Genomic DNA, 19,470 nt, shown 5'->3' with positions numbered 1-19,470 from the left:
TGCAAGAAGAAGAAGAAAAATTCTCCAATGCACATTTAGAGGGGGAGAAATTGTCTAGCAAGTTCTCATCTAAATTGTAGAAAGGTTGACTGACCACATACCCAATCGTGAATATGGTTGCTTTGGAGAATTTCCTATTCGCTTCAAACAAGGAGTATCTGATTTTAATACTAGGTTTTTACACTGTTGTAACCTGCATTGGGACTTGTGGTGAAGGATAGGCAGGAAAACTAATCATTATTATTTATTCATCATCATTATTATTGGTAGGCTGTCTCTCCCATTCACAAGCACAGAGGTGAATTTCAGGACTCCTTCACTTGTCTCACTGCTCCCTCCTGGGAAAACTCACTGTTTACCTCTCAGTTGGTTTTTCTGCAGATTGATGTTTGTTCCCATTCAGCGGTAAACAGCGGGTTTCCCCGGGGAAAGCAGCGGGGCAAATGAAAAAGCAGGAAAGCACACGGCAAGTGGCAAACCTCTTGGACCTGAGCTTTCTGGGCACGAGACAAGCAGAAGTGTGGCTGAGCCTGTAATGTTGCACAAACACTATGGCAATAGAGGAATTCAGTGCAATAGCTGCGCTTATAGGAATTCGTTGTGAAAGAGATTGCACATTTATTCTGCAACGAAGTTACCAGCAACCTGCTTTTGCATTCTCTTCTGCAACAATATTCTGTTGCATGCTCAGGCTCTGCACTCTCTCTGCCCCCCACCTTGACTTGGGGTCAAGTTTATTGACAATAAATGTAAGAGGTTTGGCACAGGCAATTGGGCAACCATTTACTTCTGGCCTGCCTGCCGGAAGTGACACCAAGGCTCAACCCAGCAGTGGGGGTTCCTATGACTGACAACAAATAAGGGGGACCCCTGCGGGCGTCACTGCCAGTGCCGGATTTACATATAAGCTAAACAATCTATAGCTTAGGACCCCACTCTCTTGGGGGCCCCCAAAAAATTTAAAGGAAAAGAAACTGGATGTACATTTCCAAAATACAAGATAAAAAACAAATAAAATAAAACCTACGTACAGCAACAGTGTTGTGTGTTGTGTAGGCTCCTATTAGGTCCATAAATTGCCATACAGTGGTGCCTCGCAAGACGAAAAGAATCCGTTCCGCGAGTCTCTTCGTCTTGCGGTTTTTTCGTCTTGCGAAGCAAGCCCATTAGCGGATTAGCGCTATTAGCGGCTTAGCGGCTTAGCTGATCAGCTGATAAGCGGCTTAGCAGCTTAGCAGATCAGATGATAAGCGGCTTAGCGGATCAGCTGTTAAGCGGCTTAGCGGCTTAGCGGATCAGCTGATAAGCGGCTTAGCGGCTTAGATGATAAGCGGCTTACCGCTTAGAAAAAGGGGGGGGGGAGGAAAAAAACCCCGCAGGAACTCGCAAGACATTTTCGTCTTGCGAAGCAAGCCCATAGGAAATTCGTTTTGCGAAGCGCCTCCAAAACGGAAAACCCTTTCGTCTAGCGGGTTTTCCGTCTTGCGAGGCATTTGTCTTGCGGGGCACCACTGTATTTATAGCATATTTTCAACACAAAAAACAGCAACAATTTGTTGTTGACAAAGGACAGTTGGACATAGAAAGGGCCACATTACCTTCAGTAGCTTAAAAAGGTAAAGGGACCATTAGGTCCAGTTGTGACCGACTCTGGGGTTGCGGTGCCCATCTAGCTTTATTGGCCGAGGGAGCCGGCGTACAGCTTCCGGGTCATGTGGCCAGCATGACTAAGCCACTTCTGGCAAACCAGAGCAGCGCACGGAAACGCCGTTTACCTTCCCACCAGAGCGGTACTTATTTATCTACTTGCACTTTGACGTGCTTTCGAACTGCTAGGTTGGCATGAGCAGGGACCGAGCAACGGGAGCTCACCCCGTCGCGGGGATTTGAACCACCGACCTTTTGATCGGCATGTCCTAGGCTCTGTGGTTTAACCCACAGCGCCACCCACGTCCAGTAGTTTAGGGCCTCATCAAATCTAAATCCAGCCCTGGACACTGCTTTGAGGAGTGCTGAGGTCCAAGCTCCTGCCTGGGCGTACAGACACAGAAGCAACTCCTCCTGGACCCCTTTAACAAGATACCCTAGATTTTGGGAGGCGCAGGCAGAGATTACAATCTTCTCACTCCCCAAACAAGACTAAGGTTTACCCAATGCCTAAACCACCGAATTGGTGATGTTTCCTATTTAGAATTACTTTATTATTTCAAAAAGTAAAAATCCAAACATGAGAGTTGTTGGGCTTTTGGGGGGTGGAGCAAAGTTGTTGTTGAGCTCTCTTTTTTTGCTTTTTAGTTGAGCTTTCTAAAAAAAAGTTTTTGAGCTATTTTTTTATAAAATTTGCCAAAAACTACACTTCCGACATGGGTTGCCATACGTCCAGATTTTCCTGGACATTTCTGCGATTTCCGCACTGTTTCCGACTGCCGTATTCTGCCTACGTCCGGGAAATTCTGTATGTATGGCAACCCTAAAATAGAGGACAATTCCCCCTTCAAAGGAGGGTACATGACCACTCCAGCAGAAGTGCATCTTCTTACCACCTCCTGCCCCACCTCCAGGCACAGCGGGCAGGGAGAAAAAAAAACTGTGACAGAGCCAGTGCCTACAGACAAAGGCAGAACTCCTTTAGGGCCAGCGGACTACGCAGGCTTTCTGTTGGCTCCACACTGTTGCTGGAGCAATGATTTGTGCATTTAATTTGCCACTCTTTTAAACCAAGTTGTCATTAAGGATTTATGGAAGGATGACTGTACTTTCAAGCCACATCCTATGCATGGATTTAGAGTTATAACCTAGTCTGAAAAGCTTGGAATCGGGAAGAAGCAGCAGTGGATTCAAATGCGATTGGACCTGGTCTCTTGTTACTATGAGCTAGGCCCATGCAGAGCTTGTCTGAGGCCTAGGTGGGAGTCCTGTTCTTGGCACGACAGCCGAAGTCCGGCAGGCCCCTAGTGGGACCCCCTGGCCAGCTGAGCCCTCCGAAGCCTGGGGCAACTGCATACCCTCCAAGTGTCCCAATTTTCCAGGGACAGTCCCAGAATTACGAAAGCCATCCCGGTTTCTGATCTGATTCCGGAATGTCCCCATTTCTTCCACCAGCACTGCCACCACTGAGCTCAGAGAAGAGAATCCAGCCCTTGTCCCAAGCGATGACAATGGGGTTGGTGGCTGCTGTGAAGGAGCACACTGTTGCCTCTCTGTAGTCACCGCTCCCAGTCTCCTCCCTTGGGCGGCTCATAGCGGCTGCTGAAGAACAGGCAAGGAGGAAGAGAGGTTGCCACTGCTGAGGCCTAGCCCTGTGTGATATGCTGGCTCTGAGGTGCAGGAAACGGAGCACATGGAGCCTTGATTTTTTTTTTTTTTAATGCATTGTGCATCTGCGTCTAATCTTTCTCCCTTTCTAAAATGTGTCTTTCTTTTTTCTAAATCTACCAAAGAATAAAATTCAGTGAGCCCAATAAAAGACATTGCATTATGAAGGAAAGTATTTGTTTCTGCACATGTTTCTGCACAAACCGCTCTAAGCTGAAATATTCCTAGGATGTTCAGTTCACAGTTAGTTCACATAAACATGGCATTCTGACCTGTTCTTAATGCATAGTTGATCACATCTATGGAACGTGATTGATATGTCCTTTTAAGTCTTACATTATCAATCATTAAGTAATTGTTTTAGCTTTTGTTCAATTAATCACAAGTTATAATTTAATTAGGAGGTTTTCATGCCTGTCTAGTTCTGTGCTCCCTTTCTCAGCCTTTAATCTAGCAGTGATTAATACCTATATGTAACCTTTGCTTTGTACTTGTTTTGTACTTGTGTTAACCAATCAGCAACAAGCACATATGTGGCAAAGTTGTAATATTCAATAAAAGGGACTCCCCGAGACATGCTCAAGAGGATGCCTCCCATATGACACCTGCTACTCGTCTGTCGTTTATTCCAACCCAACAGCATTAAACATTGGGAATAAGCACTAAATCATTAACCAGTAAGAGAATGTTGCAATGATGACCCTAGGCCCTAAAATCTCTGTTCTCCTTGGTTTGTGATAATGGAACAAATAAAGGATTTGGCTTCAATCCTGAGATTGGCTAACTCAGCGCAGAAAGCAAATTGCCCCACTCTAAGATTTGATTTACATTCTCCACTGTGTAATGTCTGTTAAGCATCAGTGGGTCCTCATGAGGACTTTGGGCTTGCGTTTCTTTTCATTTGATTCTGCATGGATTTGCACTCTGCTCATCGCCCAACACACTCATTGTTATCTCTACATTGGCTCCCCCATTTGGCCTCAGTCTGTAGGGAAAAATACTCGTTTCGTTTCTTAATCAGATGGCATCGGGACCACAAAAAGATGTCACTTGGCTCATCTTCAAAATGCTGCAGAATTATCTGTTGATTTTTTTTTTTTTTTTGCTAGGGCAATACACCAGCTTGGGCTACACCCTCTAGAATGCTAATAAACTCTAATGGCTTGCTCCTTTGGGAGCAAAGGCAGGATACAAATTAAACAAACATAGGAATTAAATAATTATTTTAGGACATCTACCAGAGCTTTCCTCTCAATTCCCAGTGACTTTTGGTTTTACCACATGAAAGGTGGATTGATGGACTTTTCATTCAAAACCTGGACCCAGAGATCACAGCGAGTTGTCTGTACCGTTGGGCAAGGAGACAGTTTCAGTGTGTTGTCCCTGGAATATTGACCATTAGTTCTGGCTCTACATGGGTGCTGCTAGATTTAAGAAACGGGGTCAGCTGTTAAACACATTTCAGAAAAAGGGGAAGTAGGGAATCAGGTATACGTGGTTAGTCCATTGTATATGGATATAAAACGTATCCCCTTTGCAAATGGGGTAAGGGGCATCATGTGGGTGACATTTCTGCTATCACTGGCATAAGGGCAGATCACAATCTTTGTATATTTTAAAGTACTGTACAGTTGGAACCTTTTCTTTATTTTCTTGTAAACTGCTTTGAGTTCTGGATTGTTTTTTTTAAATCAAGTGGTGTAGAAATTTTATGAAATAAGTAAATAAGATTTGCAAAATTTCATGAAATAAGTAAATGAGATTTGCATTCTTTGACCTTAAGATGGGCTATTAAACCCCAGGTAATTCCACGTAATGTTAGACTACAGTTCCCATTACCTCCTGGTGCTTGGCTGCGCTGGCAGGAGCTTATGGGAGAAACGAAGGACATCTGGAAAGCCACAGGTTAGCTGCTCCTAGACAAAATATTGCAGCGCTACTGTTTTCTTTTCCTGTCCTTTGGTGTGTCATCTGGATGAAGTAGGACACCAAAATAATTTTTGGAGCTTAGGAGGTGATGATGTATTCATAGAATCCTAGGACTGTAGAGTTGGAAAGGACCATGAGGGTCATCTAGTCCAAACCCCTACAATGCAAGAAACTTTCACAAATTGTTGCTGTATCATGATAGCGTAGCAACAGCAGTTCATTCTCTGGTGCTCCCCTTGGTACAGAATGCAATGACCAGTTTACTAAGTGCTACAGCATGTTGTGATCATATTACATCAGGGGTTGTTTTGTTTGTTTGTTTTTGAGTAGGAACTCAGGGGAACAGAGTTTTCCCCCTTTTTTGAATTTCTTTTTGTTGTTGTTGCCGCTGGGGTGGGGCTGGAATTTTTCATGAGGCTTGGATGAAGTTTACGAGCAAGTTTAGGTGATACTAGATTGACCCTCAGCAAGGCTCTTCTGGGATTCTTATGGAAACCCAATGGGACAAAATCATGCACATGCAACATTTGACAAAGGGTCTCGTGCATTAAACAGACATACTTGCTGATCCAAAATATGCTGCTCTGTTTAATTAAAGTTTGCACACTAGCTGTGCTTTAGTGTATTAACAAATATGAGTTAGAAACATAACAATTTGATTCCAGACTACGTCTTCTGGTGGGTGACCTTGGTGAGCTTTGTAGGCAATTGCCATGTCCCAGGCATCAATGAAACCAACATTAAAATGCCGAAAAATATCCTTTGTTGCAAGGTATTGGGCATAGCCATGGAAGTTGCTATATAGCTCCTGGTCATCATCCATTTCCCGGGTGTTCTCTGCTTTGATGATGACCTTTGTATCTGGGCTCCTCAGGAGAAGGCGCTGGATGGCTCCCCGGATGTTAACCATCCTTCGAACGAAGAGCTCAATGGGGAAGGGGCGGAAGTGCTGGCCCAGGGAGATGACAACCACCGTGTCTCTGTTGCCTTCCACCATGTCAATCACTCGAGCAATGTAAGTGTGAGATTTCATTGAGTGCACAAAGAAAGATAAAAAGGGATGCCCATGCCTTCTCCAATGGATTGTAATGTTTTTGGTCATGTCCACAATGACAGAACTCTGGATTATGCTCTGTCCTTGGGTATCAAAGTACGAAAGCGCTAATATGGGAACAGATGCAAAATAAAGACAAGTTACATATATATATGTAAAATCCTCTGAGAAATCACTGGACTATTTCAAGTGGGGCAAAACAGAAATGGAAAAGGAACAGGACAAGCCAGTTAATTACCGTATTTTTCGCTCTATAAGATGCACCAGACCACAAGACACACCTAGTTTTTGGAGGAGGAAAACAAGAAAAAAAAAATATTCTGAATCTCAGAAGCCAGAACAGCAAGAGGGATCGCTGTGCAGTGAAAGCAGCAATCCCTCTTGCTTTCTGGCTTCTGTGATAGCTGCGCAGCCTGCATTCACTCCATAAGACGCACACACATTTCCCCTTACTTTTTAGGAGGGAAAAAGTGAGTCTTATAGAGCAAAAAATACGGTACCTTGTACAAAGTTCTGAATAAAACACTAAAAGATAATCAGGAGACCAGGAATTGAAAAACCAAAACTGATATCAAGTGAAAATAATTTGCAAATATATTAGTCAGAAGCTATAAAACACAGACTTCTTTGTAAATGCTCACTATGTAGCCCTGCAAGGTCTCATATTCCATTTGCATAGACCTACGTCTAAATAAAGGTCCTCTTGACAAAAACAGATGGATCTGTTGTTGTTGTTTTAAAAAAGTTGCTCCACTTTTACAATGAGAAATATATTGAACCTAATAAAACCACCTTTGCAGACTTGGGGATCCCCCCACTCCTACTTTTTGCGAGGAAAACTTACTGAGCAAAGATGTTGCTTGTTTAATAGAGAAACAGCCCAAAACGTCCACCTGCAGCAAGCCTAGCTCTCTTTCTTAGGCACAACTTACTGCTCTCCCATACACAAGTCCCCCAGAAAAGTTCCTTGCTCTTTGCATAACCTAAATGAGTGAATACAGAACAAGCACATCTGTGTCTACTGTATATCTCTATTTCTCTATCTAGCTATCTATCTATCTGGGGATGTGGGTGGCGCTTTGGTCTAAACCACTGAATCTCTTGGGCTTGCTGATTGGAAGGTTGGCGGTTCGAATCCCCACAATGGGGTGAGCTCCCGTTGCTCTGTCCCAACTCCTGCCAGCCTAGCAGTTCAAAAGCATACCAGCACAAGCAGATAAACAGGTACCACTGTGATGGGAAGGTAAATGGAGTTTCTGTGCACTCCAGTACTCGTCATGGTGTTCTCTTGTGCCTAGCAGTTTTTGTCATGCTGGCTACACGAGCTGGAAAAGTTATCTGTGGACAAACGCCACTTCTCTCAGCCTGAAAGCGGAGATGAGCGCTGCACCCCATAGTTGAATTCGACTGGACTTAACAATCCAGGGGTCCTTTACCTTTTACCTTTTACCTTTACTATCGATTGATCAATCTATCAGCCTATCTATCTATCTATCTATCTATCTATCTATCTATCATCTATCTATCTATCTATCTATCTATCTATCTATCTATCTATCTATGCTGGATTCTTTCTAACCATACCACTTCAGCCACCAAATAGAATGATCTCTCACAACATTCCCTTCATTTCACAAAGGTCTCCAACTTTCACTAAACCCTCCTGCCATCCAAGGAAAGTGTCTCTAATCAGGCTTTCACTGCAACCAGATCAGTTCATGTGGCTCTTTATAGCCAACACCAAGCTGTACAGAAGTCTTCCTACATTATTATTATTATTATTATTATTATTATTATTATTATTATTATTATTATCATCATCATCATCATTATCATTAAATAATAAAAGTTTCTGGGTAAAGTACATAGAAGTTGATACTGTTAATAGGTCAAATACTACATTGTAGTTTCTCTTGGTGGGAAAACGTACTGCTCACTCTTTTGGAGAGATACTCGATCCATTGCCACACAGTTGAGTCTCCCAGGAGGAAAACCTGCTTTCCCTGTAAGCAAGAGTAAACATTATCCAAGGTGCTGCCATTGAGCATTTTGCAGAAAGCAGGATGCCATTGGTTCTGCCAAACAAAGCCACTGGGAGACGGGGAAGTCATCCCAACTCTGCAGTTCATGTTAGCCATTGTCTTCTTCCCTACCAAAAGGAAAAGAAGAAATGAGAAGATGAAAATAGTATGGAGGATTCTGTTTGAGCTTTAGAAACCCCATCAGTCAACTTGACCCACTCTGTATTTGGGGGGTTTAACAACTCATGGGAAAGGGGTCCTTGGGGTGGGGGATGTTGTTCTCTTTCAATATCAAGACCCACCTCTCCCCATATGAATAAACCTGGACTCTGTGATCATCCTCTGTAACCCAGAGGATGGCAACAAGAGAACGGGCCTATTTTTGTGGGGGCTCCCCACTTGTGGAATGCTCTCCCCAGGGAGGCTCGCTTGGAGCCTTTGAAGGAAAAAGAGAGGCCCTCTTGGCGTATGGGTCCATAATGTCGGCTTCTCCCCAGTTAGAATATGATTACAAATGGCATGACCTACTAACCATAACCCATTTAGCTGTCCACAAGGTGCTTTCAAGAAGCAAAAGTCAAACTGTCCACTTGCAAGGGACCTTGTGGTTGCACATTTCCTGAAAATGCTGGTGCAGATCTTGTGTTTAGAAATTTCCTGGTAGTGTGTGTACTTTTAGGGGGAAGGTATAAATTGTTCAGACTTGTGGATGGAGATTTCTTGGCATTTTCAGTAAAGCAATGACCAGGAGGGAAGGAACAAAATAAAATAAAATAATTCCTTCCAGTAGCACCTTAGAGACCAACTAAGTTTGTTATTGGTATCTGAAGAAGTGTGCATGCACACGAAAGCTCATACCAATAACAAACTTAGTTGGTCTCTAAGGTGCTACTGGAGGGAATGTTTTTTGTTTTGTTTTGTTTCGACTATGGCAGACCAGCATGGCTACCTACCTGTAACTAGGAGGGAAGGGACAGTGGCCAAAAGATTCTGGGAATTGAGCCCCATGCATTGAGCCCCAAGGTTTTCAGTTGAGACCTATGCCTCTGCTTTATGCCACATGTATGTAACCCATTGTAATCAGGATTAAACGTTTCTCACATGTAACAATGTATTGGAACAGTCTAAGTATTCACCGTGTGCTCATCAGAGGTGCCCAGATTCTTTGGGTGCTAACCCACTCTGTGCCTTCTGCTATAACCGAATAAACTGCTTTTTGTTTTCCACTCCCGGTGTGATCATTGGCTAAGTTAACCCTGTTTGAATTGGATACTTGTCCACAACACTTTCATCAATTCAATTTACATACTGCCCTTTATCAAAAGATCCCAGGGCTGAGTACAACAATAAAAACACATTAGAGAACATCAATGATAAAAACATAATAAAAAGCATACTGACAGACAGCCTATTAATAAAAGAGTCATCATTGTAACAGTCATCTCCTCCGCTTTCACAGACCATAATTTAATAGCTATAGGCCTGGGTAAAGAGGAATGACCTTTGAGTGTAGACAACTGTAAAAAGGGAAGAGTTGTGTTCATTGCTCCATGCTGTTTCAGAGGCGGATTTAGTGGAGCATGACTTGCATTGGTAAAAAGGTAAAAGTAAAGGACCCCTGGACAGTTAAATCCAGTCAAAGGCAACTATGGGGTTGCGGCGCTCATCTGGCTTTCAGGCCGAGAGAGCCGGCATTTGTCCAAAGTTAACTGTCCTGGTCATGTGGCCAGCATGACTAAACTGCTTCTGGTGCAACAGAACACCGTGACTGAAACCAGAGCGCACGGAAATGCTGTTTACCTACCCACTGCAGAGGTACCTATTTAACTACTTGCATTGGCATGCTTTTGAACTGCTAGGTGGGCAGGAGCTGGGACAGAGCAACGGGAGCTCACCCCATCGCGGGGATTTGAACCACCGACTATCTGATCGGCAAGCCGAAGAGGCTCAGTGGTTTAGACCACAGTACCACCTGCATCCACTGGGCACCAAGCTGAGAGGGCGCTGCAGGGGTCACTGCAAAAATGACTTGGAACAGAGGGCGAGAGGCAGGGGGTGGGATTTTGGTGTCACACAGGGTGCCTCTGAAATGTGAAAGCCCAAAGTCTGTCACTGCGTGTTTCTGCTCTGATCACACCCACCACTGGAATACAACCCTGGAAGGTTATACAAGAGGTAAGGTGGCCCTCACATTGAAAGGATTGCCCATTTATATGTAATATATGGCAGCCATTGTGGTGGTGTAAGCCTCTTCCTGGCAAGTTGGGAGTATAGGATGGTTCTGCCCATCTCAAGGTATTTGAAGGCTGTGATGTGCTAAAAATGTATCCCAAATTCCTACATTCATTATATGTGCCAACAAAACGTTGCTTTGAGAACTGGAAGGTCTAACTCACTTCCACAGGATACAACATGGATGCCCACAAATGGATGCAGGATCTCAGCTCCAACTTTGTTCCTTCAAGGGGGAAAAAAGGAAGTCAGCATATTTGGAATATTTCCATCATCAATGTTTCCCACTAAATTCTCACATCTAACATGTTGCTGCCGTAAATGGAAGGTGAATCTTAATCTGATTTTGCAAAGCCTTTTGTACATTGTCAGGTTTTTATTGGGTCAAGTAGAAAATGACATTAAAATGGACCTGATAAAAAGAAAGAAATTTGGTTCAATTCACTCCTTGTGCAATGAATGCTTAAGGGAAATATTTGTTCTATTACTTGCATTTCCCCTGTAAAGTATTCCGCATTACAGTGGTACCTCGGGTTAAGTACTTAATTCGTTCCGGAGGTCTGTACTTAACCTGAAACTGTTCTTAACCTGAAGCACCACTTTAGCTAATGGGGCCTCCTGCTGCTGCTGCGCCGCCAGAACACGATTTCTGTTCTCATCCTGAAGCAAAGTTCTTAACCTGAAGCACTATTTCTGGGTTAGCAGAGTCTGTAACCTGAAGCATATGTAACCTGAAGCGTATGTAACCCGAGATACCACTGTATAATGTACTGTTTTTCTGTCTTTTTATTGGAAGCCTTTCTGAATGCTGCACACCAATATTTTAAATAAATGTAAGTTCTGATTGTGACAAGTATGACTTCTATATTGTTGTAATGTAATTTTTTTAATTTATTTTTTGCTCTGGAGCTTCCCCCACAAAAACCCATGCATTAACGCTGAATTGGAGCAAATGGCAAACCACAAAAACCCAAAATTGCTGATTTTTTGTGCGTCAGCTTTAAGGAGCGATTTTTGTGGGTGAAACTCTGGGACAAAGAGAAGAGCACTCAGACATAAAGCACAGATCAGTGCCTAGGAAGTGTAGGAAGAAAGGTGAGTGTGGATAAGCCCGATATTGGTGCTCTGAGGATTGTCTGGGTCTGGATCTTAGAGATTAACTAAGATACAAGTTAACAGAGAACACAGGGTAAAGATGTGCCCACACAACCAACACCACTCCACCCACTGTTCACTTCTATTGCAGAACTTGTCCAATCTTCAGCTGGAAATTAAGCAATTGTTTGCCCCACATAACTGTTGAAAGCCAATATTTTGCAACACAAATGTGTATTTAACTGGTGATGTAACAAACTGCCTTTGTGATGCATGCTGAAGCCTTGGATTCAACAGATGAAACCTTCTTCCCATCTTCTTCCTCAATACTGCAAACAGATTCCAATAATCTTGAGGAATTTGCCTCATCATTGTATTGAGCAACCAAGCCGGGAAGAGGATCTATCTTGGGAGAGGAACTGCTTACCCATTTGTAATCATTTCAGCCTGTACAACCCCAGAAGGGGCACGTACACACACATGGGAACAAAAGAAGAAAAAGAAGAAGAGGAGGAGGAGTTTGGATTTGATGTCCCGCTTTATCACTACCCGAAGGAGTCTCAAAGTGGCTAACAATCTCCTTTCCCTTCCTCCCACACAACAAACATTCTGTGAGGTGAGTGGGGCTGAGAGACTTCAGAGAAGTGTGACTGGCCCAAGGTCACCCAGCAGCTGCATGTGGAGGAGCGGGGAAGCGAACCCAGTTCACCAGATTACAAGTCTACCACTCTTAACCACTACACCACACTGGCTGGATCAGGCCAATGGCCCATCTAGCTCAGCATCTGACCAAAAACCTGCAAGCAGGACATGAGCATAAGAACTCCCTCTCCTCCTGTGGTATCCAGCAACAGATATTCAGCATTGCTGACTCTAGCTGTGGAGGCAGAGCATCGCCACCATGGCTAGTAGCCACCAGTAGCCCTCTCCTGCATGAATTTGTCAAATCCCCCTTTAAAGCCATATCCCTAACTCCTGTTTTTAGATACTTCTAAAAGACACCGCATTGTACCCGCTTATTCATCATCGACCTTGGGGATTCTGTATGGCTTTCTGACTGCCGCCGAGCTCCAGAGAGCAAACACACAGACCCAAACTGTCTCAAAATGAAACAGAATGAACAGCAGAATTCTTAAAATACCCGGCTGCAAGTTATGAAATGCATTGAGAGCTGGCCTTAGTTTGCATTAAGAATAGACAGGGGAGCGAAATACCTCTTAAAAAGTCTTCGTTCCAAGTCTGTGAGGTAGGATTTGTGTGTTAGTTCAGACTGAAGTTTCACAAGAGCTTCACACGGCACCCTCTTTGGTTTCACACAGTAGAAGGCTTCCTGGTCTCGTTCATCAAGATACTCACATAGATCCGCGGTTGTGCTTTTGACAAAACCACACTTAGTGGAGACGTGTGAGGCCCCATTCAGAAATTTGCCCCTGAAATCTATTTTGTCGTAGCCTCTCTTCCTCGCAGCCCACAGTGCAGAAACTCCTTCACTGGGGTGGATGAGCAAGATGGAAACTTGGACATCGCCCTCCCAAAATAAAGTGAAATTGACCAGGTATGTCCCATTCTTATAGTCTGTGATGTGCCCAGAAGCTCCAGCCCCAAGACTTGAAGAGTAGATCCTTACTCGTAAGAAGTCTCCTCCATACTTCTTTCTCTCCCCCAAGTAGTTGTACAAATCTAGCCGAACCATCAAGGGGTCTCCAACACAATAAGAACCCTTTTGGTTTAATATGGTGGCCTTGCTGTTCCTGGCACTTGTGGTGGTAATTATATCTGTGAAAGTGACACTGGGCATCAACTGGTTCAGCTTTCTCAGAATGTCCTTTACTTCTTTGTCGTTCTTTTCCCACTCTATCCTCATATTCATCAGGATGTCTCCTTTCATGGGCAAAATTCTGTTCCTGCTGTCTTTGATGGAAGAATTTTTGTTTAAAGAATCAAAATACTTTCAAATTAATCAAAAAAGTGATTACAAGTAAACCTGAATGCTAGGAAAATATGGGATTCGTTCATAAAAGTCTAGGAAGCATGGGAAGAAAATCAGTCACATTTTTAAAAAAACAATAATATGCTTTGTTTTAATCAAACCCCTACTGGCAAATCTGCCGGGAAAATCTGAAGCATCGCATATTAAATATCTTTTGGATGACAGGGCTAATGATATTACACTGGCTGTGGCAAAGTTTCTCTCGGAAGTTAAAAGAATCAAGGATCATCATGCTTGAGACAAAACAAAATGACCGCCTCGGTTCCTCTCTCTTTTGTGGTTGGCTGTCTTAACTGTATTTTGTTCTGAAATTGTTCGAAGCGTCTTTGGACCGCAATCAAGATTTTATTTATTTATGCTTTGTTTTAAAATGTATTTTATAATTTCCCCTAATCAATTACTTTAAGTAATGGCTGGTGTGGATATTAATATTGGCATTTTTTACATTACTTTTCAGTTAAATAAAGGGGGGAAAGAGGCTCCTATAAAGGCTTACAAATATCAGTTTAAAATACAGGTATTTATGCAGCATCCTTCATGTTCTAGATTCTCTTCCCCCTCTGCCTCCATGCTGTCAATATACGATTGCTCTCAGAATAGCAAAAGTTCATAATTTTGGAGGTTTGTCCACACTCTAGTTCTGCTCCTTTCCTCCTTTTGGAGGTTTGTCCACACTCTAGTCCTGCTCCTTTCCTCAGGTCAAATCTGCTCTTTAGTGCTCAATCAGATCAAACAGCAATTTGGGTTTCCTCCAGATCAGCGTTTGCTCCGACTGAACACGAAATAGCAGGTTTTCCTGGGAAAGGAGAGCAGTAAGTTGAAAACTGCTCAGACCCATACCTAAAAAGCATGGATCAAGCAGAGAACAACAGCCCCATGCTTTCTAGGCTGTGGTGTAACGTGGGTTGCCAGGACCATGTGGAGGGGTGGGAAAAAGAGAAACCAAAGGAGTACACATGCACATTCAACAGCTTAACATCGTCCATGTCACACAGGAGATCGCAGCCGCAGAGATAAGAAAAGAAGAGTTGTTCCATACTCCGCAGAGGTCACTTCCTGGTTCACATAGAGAAGCTGTTTTCAATGGAGCTGAGTGATGGAAGCACACACAGCTGTATTGCAGCAGCTCCAGGTGTTGAAATTTGTCGCCCCTAACAATTTTGCACCTGGGGCAACCGCCCCTGTGCCCCCCATGCTACGCCACTGTTTCCAGGCATGGAACAAGCAGAAGGGTGGACGAGCCCAGGGCTTCACAAGCCCATTTGCTCCACTACTTTCATCCGGGAAAACCCGTGATTTAGCATTGCATCAGGACAATTGGGAATCGAGTTTTTCTGAGAATTGCTGTTTGTTCTGATTTAGCGCTAAAGAACTGGTTTTCCAGGAAGAAAGGCAAAACTACTTGATTTTAGCTGGAAAGAATGGGACAAATGGAAAACTTTCCAGACCCCTGTGCTTTCTAGGCACGAACAAGCGGGAGTGTGGGGGAGCTCTTAGGCCCCTAGTATACTTCCCTGCTATGCTATGCATCTACCTGTACTATTCCCCCAATACCTGTTCCTGTAAGGATTTTGCTTTCCTGACTCAGTACTGGGTTATAACCTAGGAAGATTTCCCTGCTGGTTCCACCTGCATCTTCCAGGTTGAGATAATGCTTTGCTTTTGAAGCACCCTTCTCTTTCAAGTATAGATGCTGCTGCTGCTGCTCTCGCATCCTTCACTTCTCCCTCACTTTCATTCTAGTATGTGAGGAGGAAGAGAGCATTCCACCCCATAGAGTTGTGAAGCTCTGTGAAGACCAGGCTCAGCTTCGCCTTTGACAAGCACCAGCAGCGGCCAGCCTCTGACGACATAAGGCAAAAGGGAATGGGAGGAGGAGGGAGCAGGGAAAGAGCTGGTAGGGAATAGATATGAGAATTGAAAAAGGCCTCACCAATGTCACCAGCAAAGTGATTGATCTGATTTGATACATGGCTCATTGTGATACCTCTGAAGATGAGAATCTGGAGCATGCAATGAGAAAGAAAGAATTACAAGCGTTCACAAGGAGAAAATAGAGCAGTAGTAAGGCACAATTCCCAAGCAAAACCTCCAAGTGGAAGCATATCTGAATAGCAGGTGCCAGGGTCAAAATAATTAGGGAAGGGCAACTGCCTTGAGCCTCCAACCACACATTTGCGACCTCCACAATCATCCAGTTGGCTGCAGTTGGTTGATAGTGGACACAGGTTTAAAAAACAATGTTCTTCCACAGGGGGGGAAGGCTGCAATAAAAGGTTTTCTGAAAAACATTTACTCAAGGTGAATATTGCATTTAAAATTCCATTCTGCGAAAGTGTCACACCGCAAGAGCCAAACTATTTACTTCTATTTTTAAATGGTCACCAGAGTCCAATCCATGTTGTATTCCAGGTGCTAATTAACTAAATGTCTTAACAACAACAACAACAACAACTTTTTATTTATACCCCACCCATCTGTCTGGGTTACCCCAGCCACTCTAGGTGGCTAACAACAGAATATTAAAAATACAATAAAACATCAAACATTAAAAGCTTCCCTGAACAGGGCTGCCTTCAGATGTCTTCTGAATGTCAGGTAGTTGTTTATCTCTTTGACATCTGATGGGAGGGCGTTCCACAGGGCGGGCGCCACTACCGAGAAGGCCCTCTGCCTGGTTCCCTGTAACTTGGCTTCTCACAGTGAGGGAACTGCCAGAAGGCCCTCAGCGCTGGACCTCAGCATCCGGGCAGAGCAATGGGGGTGGAGACACTCCTTCAGGTTTATGTACATACACCATTTTTTAAAAAAATCTTTATGAATTAGTTTGTGCTATTGAATAAGGTAAGACACTCTACCTGGGTATCAGTTTTGTAGATGTGGACAGTGTAGATGATGAAGAAACTGACTCCAAGCACGAGAGCCAGGAAGGCTGTTGAGGTCATGGTACAAACCAAAGATATTCCTGGCACAGAGTCAAAAGGCACAGAGAAATTCCTTTTCACCGCCTTTGGTTTCAAACCTGTTGCAACCAAAGGCAAGGGGAGAGTAGTAATACTTTCCAACAGACTATTCTAGAATGTATGTTTTTAAAAACTCACTGAAAATTCATTTAACCCAGTAGCCTGTAAGATTTGACATCAAAAAATCATTAGTAGAGTAGTAGGAGCTCTCTCTCTCTCTCTCTCTCCTACACTGTTACACTCTTACTGATCTTATTATTAGGATATGCATTTCTATAATGCAAATAAACCTTTTAATAACTGAAAATACTGCTGATTTTCAGATATGAAGACCTCCACCTGGTTGTAGTTCCTGAGTCTTGAAGGATGAATATGCACTCCCTACTTCTCTGAGTTGTAAGAATTCCCAGGTTATATATTGAAAATAAGTAAGTAAAATAATAATCATGTTGAGAATAATACTTCCAGGGTAGAGATTACCAGCAGATGGCTTCCTTTGGAGAGTACTCGAGCCTTAAAAGCAAGCAAGCAAACAAACAAACCTTGCTTGTTTACAAATATATGAATAACACAGGTGGAGACCACTTTCAAACTCCTAGCTAGCCCTCTTTCTGGGTCTATCATTTCCTTGTTCAAAGCTGCTTCTGTTGCTTTGGATTCGGTACAAGGATTTGTTGGAAAATAAAACTCCTAGGTGGTTATCACCTATGGAGGCTAAGGAGGTGAAGAAACTTAATATGGAATCCAAATGGCCAAAATACTCTGAAATTTTAGAACAAGAAAGCGGTGAATTTAAACTACAGAGTTTTGAGCAATTAAAGCCCAAGTGCGAGATTGGCTTCATTATTATCAAATAATGGAAACTTTTAAACAAGACAGGAAAATTGGCTTCCAGGTGGAGAAATCGAAATTGGAAACAGAATTGCTAGAACCCAATACTAAGAATGTATCAAGAATGTACAATTTGTTGCTGAAGTGGAATACAATAGATGAGACAGTTAAATCAGCCATGATTAAATGGGCACAGGACGTTGGACATGACATTATGTTTGCTGACTGGGAACAGTTATGGACCACCGGTATTAAATTTACGGCATGTAATGCCCTAAGAGAAAATATTATGAAAATGATTTACAGGTGGTACATGGCCCCAGTTAAGCTAGCGAAGATTTATCATCTGCCCAATAATAAATGTTGGAAATGTAATGAGACTGAAGGTACCTTCTTTCACCTTTGGTGGACCTGCCCAAAGATTAAAGCCTTTTGGGAAATGATTTATAATGAAATTAAGAAGGTACTTAAATGTACTTTTCACAAGAAACCAGAGGCATTCCTCTTGGGCATGGTCGGCCAATTGGTGTTAAGGAAGGATAGGACTTTTTTTATGTACGCCACTACAGCAGCAAGGATTCTTCTAGCAAAGTATTGGAAGACACAAGAACTCCCCACACTGGAAGAATGGCAGACGAAAGTGATTGACTTTATGGGACTGGCAGAAATGACCGGCAGAATCTGTGACCAAGAGGAATGCCTCTGGTTTCTTGTGAAAAGTACATTTAAGTACCTTCTTAATTTCATTATAAATCATTTCCCAAAAGGCTTTAATCTTTGGTGGAGGAAGACTGGAAGAAGTTCAAAGCTTACCTTAAGAACTGTCACAATATTGATGAGTGTTAAAATGTCAAGGGGAAGGAAGATGCAGAATTGCAGCTGAAAATGTTTGAGGATTTAAGTTGAAATTGAGAAAGATAATAAACTTAAATTTAATTGGCTAAAAGGGTTGCTGAAAAATTGTAAAATAAGGATGCAAAAAGGGTGAGGTATGGGGAAGTCCGAGAAAGGAGGCTTATGAAAATGAGGTTAAGAATTTATATTTGTGTGTTTGTCTGTATTGATTGATGTTTTTATGTTGTTGTGGTTGTTTTGTTTTAAAATTGGAAAACTAATAAAAATTATTATAAAAAAACAAAACAAAGCTGCTTCTGTTGCTGTCTCTCTTTCTCTCATAGTGGGTGCAGGGTTCCCTCTTTTTCATCAAAACTGCTGCCAACCACCTGACCTCCCCTCTAACCTCTGGTGTTTGATCTCAAGGATGGAAGAAGGCATGATGCTCAGGCAGGCCCTTTAAAACACAGACACTCTTACTATAGGAATCAAAGTACAGTGCTGCACTGGGCTCAAGAACTGGTGAGGGAGCATAATATCCCAGAAGACTACAGAAAGAAATAAGGTGGGAGGGGCATAGGAGCCAATGCCTAGAGACTGAGGTCCCTCCCCCCCCCCATTTTTTTTATGGGGACAGGCCCTACCAAAGTTGATGGCCATTGCCATTCAAATAGTGTGAATGTACCAATATAATGAAATGATTTTAGAATGTTGTATTATTTTACTGTTGTTAGCCGCTCTGAGCCCAGCTTCGGCTGGGGAGGGCGGGATATAAATAAATTTTTATTATTAGTTTATTTATATCATGTGATTGATTATGCAGGGTAGGGCTTACCTGCCCCCCCCTCAATATTTTATTCTTCCATCTGGGGATGGAAGAATCTTAGCAAATTTGAGACACAGTGTGGAAAAATGCTATGTGTATATCTGTACATTCTTTGCCCTTTGTAAAAAAAAAAAAAAAAAAAGGTTTCTGCGGCCTCCGTTGATGTAGAGCAACACCCTCAAAGGTCAAAGCCTTGAACTCTTACTATGTTGCAGCCTGTTTGGCAGTAGCAGCTTGGCAACAGATTCTGCAAGAGGGAGAGCGCTGCTTCGAGTATTTATAGGGGCCTGGATCAGAGAACTCCATTTTGATTGGTCAAGGGAACGGCAGGCTCTGATTAGCTGGAAGTTCTGGTTGGTGGATAAAGGGTAGTTAATTGT

General features: G+C 43.0%; 1 protein-coding gene across 4 annotated transcripts; it reads right to left on the bottom strand.

The window, feature by feature from the left end:
- Positions 1–5,350: 5,350 nt before the first annotated feature.
- Positions 5,351–19,469, bottom strand: LOC307203723 (NXPE family member 2-like). 4 transcript variants are annotated; one of them, XM_079954757.1, is made up of 7 exons: positions 19,196–19,465; positions 16,495–16,662; positions 15,570–15,639; positions 12,861–13,557; positions 10,716–10,777; positions 8,229–8,447; positions 5,351–6,405 (listed from the first exon to the last, which is right to left on the bottom strand). In XM_079954757.1, the coding sequence occupies exons 2-7, from the start codon at positions 16,579–16,581 to the stop codon at positions 5,870–5,872; spliced, it is 1,671 nt and encodes a 556-aa protein (XP_079810883.1). In that variant the 5' UTR covers positions 16,582–16,662; positions 19,196–19,465; the 3' UTR covers positions 5,351–5,869. The 4 variants fall into 4 exon arrangements, with proteins under 4 accessions (XP_079810883.1, XP_079810885.1, XP_079810884.1 ...); XM_079954760.1 differs by having other exon boundaries at positions 6,295–6,405; positions 8,236–8,447; positions 19,196–19,469; XM_079954759.1 differs by lacking the exon at positions 19,196–19,465 and having other exon boundaries at positions 5,352–6,405; positions 12,861–13,553; positions 16,495–16,561.
- Position 19,470: the final 1 nt, after the last annotated feature.

Source organism: Podarcis cretensis, assembly GCF_951804945.1.
Source record: "Podarcis cretensis genome assembly, chromosome: 15".
Taxonomy (NCBI): Eukaryota; Metazoa; Chordata; class Lepidosauria; order Squamata; family Lacertidae; genus Podarcis; species Podarcis cretensis.
Note: the sequence above shows the minus strand (reverse complement) of the source record. Positions and strands in the feature narration are given on the sequence as shown.

Coding starts and splice junctions, on each gene's coding strand:
- LOC307203723 (XM_079954757.1), bottom strand. CDS start 16,581: ATGACCTCAACAGCCTTCCTGGCTCTCGTGCTTGGAGTCAGTTTCTTC. Junction 15,640..16,494: donor TCTACAAAACTGATACCCAG/GTAGAGTGTCTT, acceptor TGCATGCTCCAG/ATTCTCATCTTCAGAGGTAT. Junction 8,448..10,715: donor CCATGTTGTATCCTGTGGAA/GTGAGTTAGACC, acceptor TCCTTTTGGTAG/GGAAGAAGACAATGGCTAAC.